Below are 7525 nucleotides of genomic sequence, written 5' to 3' on the forward strand. Positions count from 1 at the left end.
CGGCCTGCTCCGCGCCAGGCGGCCCAGCCTCCGCACAGCCAGGCCGGCAGGCACCCGGCAGCGGAGACCGGACTTTCTGCGCCCGGGAGCGCGCCCGCGGCGGGAGCAGAGCCGGGCCGGGGACGCGGCGACGGGGGCGGCGCGGTACCTGCGGGTCGATGTCGCCCACCACGTAGTACTTGACCTCCCTGAACATGTCCTCGGGAACTTGGGGCGCCTGGTCCGCCATGGTCGCGGCGGCCGGAAGGCTCCGCGGCGGCTCCCGCCCCGGCCCGCGGGGCCCGGTCCCCAACTGCGCGGCCCCGGCCCGGTGCTGCGATTCGTGCTCGCTCCCCCGCCCTCCGCGCCCCCGCCCGCGCCGAGCGGCCCAAGCGCGGGAGCCGCGCGCGCCCTGCGGGACGCACCATCCGCGCGCCGCCGGGGGGAGCGCCGAGGGACGGGAGGACAGCCGACACCGCCCAGCGCTTCCGCCGCGGCCCGCGGACTGGGGGGCACAGCCTCCACGCAGCCCGCGCCGGGGACAGGGATCCCGTGGGCGCTGCTCCCTCGCGAGGGGCCGCCGGGGACGCGGGGAAAGGCGCGCCCCCCACGTGCGGCCGGAGTGGGCCGGTCCCGGGAAAGAGGGAACGCGAGGCCCCTCCCGTCAGCACGCGCGGCCGCTCCGGCGGCGCCTGCGCGCGGGAAGGGGGCGGGGCGCAGGCGGGCGGAGCGCGGCGGGGGCGGAGCGCGGCTCGGGCGGCAGGTCTGGAGCGCAGAGGGGCGGGACGTTGCCGGCTGCTGCCCGACCGGACCCGAGGTAAAGTCTCAGCCTGCGGCCGTGGAGGGCCTGGGCCCGGTTGCGGGCGGGGCGCGGGGGCGAGTCGGGGTCCGGGCCCCATGGGCTGAGCCAGGTGCCCCGGCTGTGCGGCCCGGCCAGCGGGCGTCTCTCCGCCACCCCGAGCCGCCTCCCCAGCGTAGCCCCTGACGACACCACACGGCTGTGACGTGGTCTCGCTCTGACGTCACCCTTTAGTACGGCTGTGCCGTGTTTCTGCTCCAACGTCGTCCCGTCCCCGCGTGCCGTGACATGCTCCCGCTCTGACGTCACCCCTCCTAGTGTTGGCGTTTTCCCGCTCCGACGTCACCCCGTCCACACGGCTGTGACACGTTCCCGCTCTGACGTCGCCCCCACAGTTGACGTGCCTCAGCTCCGATGTCACCTCGTCCGGAGGGCCGTGCCGGGTTCCGTTCCGACGTCATCCCGTCCGCACTGAGGGAGGTGCGGGCTGCCGGGCTCCGTGCCCTGTGGCCCCCTCCTTGCCTGCTGCCCGCTGGCCTGCGGGGCGCCTGGGGCACGAAGGCGTGAGGACCAGGGCCGCATGCCCCCTGTACACAGCCCGCCCGGACCCTGTGCGGTCCCGGGACTCTGCTGCCCAGCCCCGTGGTGGCCGAGAGTTGGTCCCAGCACCTTCTTCCCCAGGTGTCGTCCCAGGTCTTTACCTAGTGTGGCCGCCACCGGCCGAAGCAGAAAGCTGCCTTTAAGTCACTGTCAGTGAAGTGCTTTTAAAAAAAATTTATTTTCAAAATCACTGCGACGCCCTCCTGTGACATGGATTCGTTATCGTTTCAGGCTGCCGTGATCACGGAGAAGTTCCGAAGGCGAAAGCTGATGAGGTCGCCGTGCAAGGACGCGCCCTGGCCCTTGGAGCTGGTGGCCGTGGCTGCCACCACCCTTCTGGCTGGACAGTGGAGTGAGTGCGTGCGTGGGCAGAAAGCCAGCGCACAGCAATGGCCCTCACGTCTTACCACTTCTAATGTCTTCTGTTCTTTGTCTGCTCCATTTGTCTTTTTTTAAAGTTCATCCGAAGACATTTTTTTCCATTGCTTTTAGAGAGAGAGGGAGAGAGAGAGATGCGTTTGCCTGGTTGCCGCCCATTCACGCTGAGACCCAGGGAACCAACCCGCAACCTAGGCACATGCCCTGACCAGGAATCGAACCTGCAGCCTTTCGGTGTGTGGGCGGCGCTCCGAGCACTGAGCCACACCTGCCCAGGCTGCTTCCCGAACAGTCTGAAATCTGAAACAACCTTAATGCAAAACCTAACGTATTTCCTTTACAGGTAATAAGAACATTGCGTATGTATCGGAATAAGAATTGACCATCCTTCCTTTGAACGTGCAAGAACATACAGGGTCCGGCTGAAGTAAGGCCTGCCTGAGTGTGGTTGGTAGGGTAATAAAATGGGTGTAATAATTTATAGTTTTAATGTGAACATTTCACCTAAAATGTCATGGCGTGTTTCAGTGTGGTATTTTACAGAATTACATGCTCACGATTTTGTAATAAAAGATTTTTTAATTAAAAAAGGGCATTATTTGTGCCGGACACTGTATTCCGTATTGACCATCAATAGCGTTTCACATTCAGTGGTAAGAAAATGACGGTGTAATAAATTAGCTCTAAATACAGAACGAAAGTTATGCCCTTTGGCCGACCCGTGTGAGGAAACTTGCTTAGCTCGTTTCTTCCGTGGTTAAACAGGGACATAGCATACGACTTTAAAGACGTAACTCATGTCTCAAATGCTTGTCTTATTTTGTAAGCTAAAAGGGAGCTTGTAACTTTCTGCGGGACAATTTCACGCCGCCGTGACTCCTGGTGGCTCCGTCGGCCACAGTCAGAAGCTGGACCGCGCACACCGGCCTGTGCAGGGGCGGCGTGGGGCACGGGGGGCCTCCCCCCACCAGCAGCCGGTGAGTGAGCACCCTCAGGTGAAATCGAATTTCACAGGGGGAGCAGCTGTTCCGAGGAAGTCTGCAAAACGGACACCATGAAGAATGACCCATTTACCAGGAGGCTTAAAGATGGCAATTCAGTTTTTAAAAATCGGCACCGCTCAGTGGACTGAGCGCAGGCCTGCAAACCAAGGGGTCCCCGGTTGACTCCCAGTCAGGGCGCAGGCCTGGGCGGCGGGCCAGGCCCCCAGTAGGGGGCGCGCGAGAGGCAACCACACAGGGATGTTTTTCTCCCTCTTTCTCCCCCCCGCCCCCGTTCCCCTCTCTCTAAAAATGAATAAAATGTTTTTAAAAAATCAGCGCCAAAACTCATAAAAATGATTGTCAGCAAAGATCCATTTCTATACACTGTTCCTTCACAAACTCATAGGAAAAAGTACCACATGGGGACTGTTGTACATTATTCATGAATAAATAGGTATTTATTGATGATTTTTGTGGCACTTGGAAGATGACCCATTTTAGGGTAATAACAGTATCAGTTCATTAAGTGGGAGCTTTGCATTTCTTCAACTTTGGTGGATATGCTGCAAAAATGTGACACAGCGTTAACCTGTGTATACTTCTCCCAACTAAGTTTAAAGCATGATCATTTTGCTCATAATCAACCTTCAGAGGATAAACAGCCTGTTTAATGCTATTTTAATAAATGGGGTAATATATTTCTTATTTCCTATTTTGCAAAATCAGGTAATACGAGGCTTGGGGAAAAAGTGTGAAATTAGAAAAAGCAAAAGTAGAGCTGGGAATGTTTAACCCCAATTGTACCTACTGGTGGGAATTTGAAGCAGTTTTTTTAGGTATTTCCAAATAGTTTTTTAAAAAACACATCCCTTGCCCTGGCTGGTGTGGCCCCGTGGATCGAGCACCAGACTTGGAAGCGAAAGGTCACTGGTTCAATTCCAAGATAGGGCACATGCCTGGGTTATGGGCCAGGTCCCCAGCAGGGGGCGCATGAGAGGCACCCACACGTCGATGTTTCCCTTTTCCTCCCTCCCCCTCTCTCTAAAAATAAATAAAATCTTTAATTAAAAAAATACAAAACACATCTCCTTACACTGTATACAACAGCCTCAGTCTTGTTCCCATACCCTGTTCAGCTGGTCACGCACCCCTGGAAGTTAGACATCACCAACGTTCGGTGAACCTTTGGTTTGTGTTGACAGACTGCGACATCGAACCTTTGCGTGAAAGGGAAGAGACTTACGTTAGAGGCAGGAACGGGCCAGGGCGTTACCCCAGGAGATCCTGCGAGCTCAGCGGGCGTCGCTTATGGGAAAGAGTCCGCCCGCTGCCCCACGGGGCACTGTGTCCACCAGTCGTTGCCTGGCTCGCCAGGGCGGAGAAACAAAAGCCAGCAAAAAAAAGTAAATCGCCCCGAATCCTAGCCCCAGAAGCAACCCCCCGAAAGCCTTTCAGACACTGTCTTATGGAAATACATTTTTCCTTTAAAAACAGTGTACCATACACATTCTTCTGTGGCTGCTTAAAAAACAAAACAAAAGCCCTGGCTGGTGGGGCTCAGTGGACTACGGACCGGCCTGCAAACCGAAGGGTCTCCCATTCCGTTCCCAGTCAGGCACAGGCCTGGGTTGCCGGGTCCCCAGCAGGGGGCGCGCGAGAGGCAACCACACACGGCTGTTTCCCTCTCTTCCTCTCCACTCTCTAAAAGTAAATAAATAAAATCTTCAAAAAAACAACAACAAGAATGTCCTCCCATGTCAGCAAATAATCACAGACCTACATCATGTAACATACATAATACTCCATCTTTAATAGACCTTAATTCTGTGTTCTTGCACCTTCGTTGCTCCCAATTTACCGTTCCGGCGCTGCAGTGAACGAGCACCCGTGCTGGGTGCTCCGCCGTTCATGCCCTGAGTGCCGCGTGCCCGTCCCTCTCGCTCCACACAGCCTAGCGCACGGCCAGGAAGAAGGCGTATCAGTGGTGCTCCACTGAGGGCAGTTTGTCTCTCGAGGGTGACTTGGCAATCTTCACTAGAGGGGAGAGGGTACTGCTGGCATCTAGGGGTCGAGGCCAAGAAGCAGCTAAGCCTGTGGGGCACTGGACACCCCACAACAGAGAATGACCCTGTGCAGAGTGTCACTGGCACTGAAGTTGGGAGACCTGGTTTCCGATGACGTTGGAACAAACGACACATTTCGTTGCATTAGAACGTTGGAAGTGCCCTGGCTGCTGTGGTCCAGTCGACTAAGCGCCAGCCTGCGAACAAAAGAGCTATTCCCAGTCAGGGCACAGGCCTGGGCTGCGGGCCAGGTCCCCAGTAGAGGCAACCAGGTGTTGATGTTTCTCTCCCTCTCCTTCTCTCTCCTTCCTTTCTCTAAAAATAAATAAATAAAATAGTTTTTTAAATGTTGGTTAAAAAAAAAAAAGGAAACATCGAAAGCTTCTTGCACACACCTTGGCGGCTTGCTCAGACGGCTCTCCCCGAAGGGGTGCTCGGGGCTTCAGCCGGAGAGCCATTGCGCCCAGCTCCACAGACCCGGGGGAGGCAAGCAGACACGTCATCTCGGAGGTCCTACAGCCAAGTCCAGAAAGAGCAGCGTCCTTCCCAGTCCATCGGCTGGAACCTAGGCTGGGGATGCCAACCTCCACTGCAAGGGAGGCTGGGAAATGTAGTCTTTCTATGTATCCAGGAAGAGGACAGGGGATGGAGGGCCCCTTGCTAATTCCAGTCATTGTTTAAGAGATTTTATTTACTAATTTTTAGAGAGAGGAGACAGGAGAGAGAAACATCCATGTGTGCTTGCCTCTCGCGCGTCCCCCACTGTGGACCTCGCCCACACCCCAGGCCTGTGCCCTGACCGGAAACTGAGCCGGCGACCTTTCGGTTCACAGGCGGGCACTCAGTCCATTGAGCCCCACCCGCCAGGGTTCATTTTCAGGTTTTAAAAAAACAAAAACAGAAACCCTGCAAATGAAGATTAGAGAATGCACTGTAACAAAACCTTCTTGAAGATCATCTCAAAAGACCAGGCTCGCACATAGCTACGCACAGACAATTGTCGAACTGGGGGTTCTGGCTCCCCGTGGACAGGATTCTTAAAAAGCCACCAGGTGCCGGCCGCGGGCCTGTCGTGGACACGCTGGGCGTCCCCCCCCAGACCTGCAGCCGGTCCTCGCCTGCTCTCCGTCCCAGGCCGCTGACCCGAGGATTGTGTAAACAGACGCCCTCGGAGCCTGCGGGGCGGAACGCGGCGGAAAGACGGGGAGGCCAAGCGGGGCTGCGCGGCCGGGGGGGAGGACGGGTGGACTAGGGTGCTCACTTCCCGGCCTCCCGGGCGGCCTGGAGCCGGCCGAGCCGGCCGTCCTGCGCAGCCCTCCCTCCTCGCAGCGCCCCGGACGCAGGAGGCACCTGTGCACGCCCCTGCCCTCACCGAGCCAGTCGCCACTTTCTCCGCGTGGCATCTCCGGGCCTAACTCGAGCGCTGCCCCCGCGGCGACCCTGCCCGATCTCGAGGCAGCCGTGCAGCCTTGATAGGGACGTTGAGAAACGTTTTCTCAAAAACAAGATACGACACCCTGGCCGGTGTGGCTCAGTCGGTCGGAGCGTTGTCCTGGAAACCAAAAGGGTACAAGTGCGAGCGCTGGTCAGGGCGCGTGCCCAGGTTGCAGGCTCGGGCCCCGGTTGGGGGCGTTTGAGAGGCTACCGATCGATGTTTCCCTCCCTCCCTCCCCCTCCCTTCCTCTTAAATCAATAAACAAGTCCTCGAGCAAGGACTTGAAAAAATGAAAAATAAGATATGTCTGCCCTCAAAACACTAACCAACGTATGGGTACACACGCTGGCGCCGTGTAGGATTGACCCTAAACACAGCAGAGGCTTAGACAAGAGGTCCTCGTGCTCCAGGACTGGGTCCCCGCGGCCCAGCGGAGCGGTGGCTGGGTCTGAGGTGCCAGATACTCCCGGAGCGGCAGCAAGGAGAGAAAAACCGCCTCGTAGCCACTTCAAGTGAAGCACTTCGTGACAGGCCGGCTCTGGGATTAATTACGGCTTCCTCTGAGGCCTTCAAGGCAGGGAAAATAAAATTGTTATGAATTGTGTTGACTTCTTGATGTCAAGTGCCTGCCGCACTAACACACCAAGGACTCGGAGCATGTTTGTTCACTGAGTCACGCGTGCAGACTTGGGGGGCACAGCACACCCCCCACGATCAGACTGGCTGCACTTACCTCCTGCCACGTTGGCCTCCGCCAGGGGCAGGAAGTGCGTCCTGGAGCGCGAGCCCTGAGGTGTGGGAGGGTCCCACGGGGGCGTGGGGGACACGCTGCCCACCTTCCCGTAGTGAGATGAAGTGTCTGCCAGAGATCTCCAGCCGGAGAGCGCCGTGGGGCCTGGCCAGGGGGCCGGGCGCTTGTCCGTTGCACGTAGAGCGAGAACGACAGAAAAAAGAGGGACATGCCGGAAGCTTCGAGCCGCCATTGGCCGTGGCACCGAGCACCACACCCTAATTTGGCCTGGAGGGCAGGGACGTAGAGCCCACGTGGTGCGGACAAGCCTCACAATTCAAGGGCGGAGAGCTGGGCTCCTTTGCACAATGTACCCTTGAGTTCATCTCAGGCGGTTCACCAGCTGATGAGTGAAGGTCCTCCGCCGGGGCCTGGCTCTGGGCCGGCGATTTTCACGGCCTCCCCGCCCTCCAGCTCCCTGGTCTGCTCCTCCTCCGCTGACCGCTCCCTTCCCCAGGACTTGAGAGTCTGCCTTGGCTCTTTTATAGACTACGCTAA

At 57.8% G+C, this 7525-nt stretch overlaps 1 protein-coding gene across 1 annotated transcript in view; it reads right to left on the reverse strand.

Moving 5' to 3' along the window:
- The window catches only part of PAXIP1 (PAX interacting protein 1), a 30905-nt gene extending 30561 nt beyond the window's left edge, over positions 1 to 344 (reverse strand). The window contains exon 1 of the mRNA XM_054574794.1: positions 149 to 344. Within this exon, the coding sequence (XP_054430769.1) occupies positions 149 to 229 (81 nt within the window). The 5' untranslated portion in view covers positions 230 to 344. The remainder of the gene's footprint in view (positions 1 to 148) is intronic.
- Positions 345 to 7525: the final 7181 nt, after the last annotated feature.

Source organism: Pteronotus mesoamericanus, unplaced genomic scaffold (assembly GCF_021234165.1).
Source record: "Pteronotus mesoamericanus isolate MK-2021 breed Mesoamerican mustached bat unplaced genomic scaffold, CSHL_Meso_final contig_265, whole genome shotgun sequence".
NCBI classification, from domain to species: domain Eukaryota; kingdom Metazoa; phylum Chordata; class Mammalia; order Chiroptera; family Mormoopidae; genus Pteronotus; species Pteronotus mesoamericanus.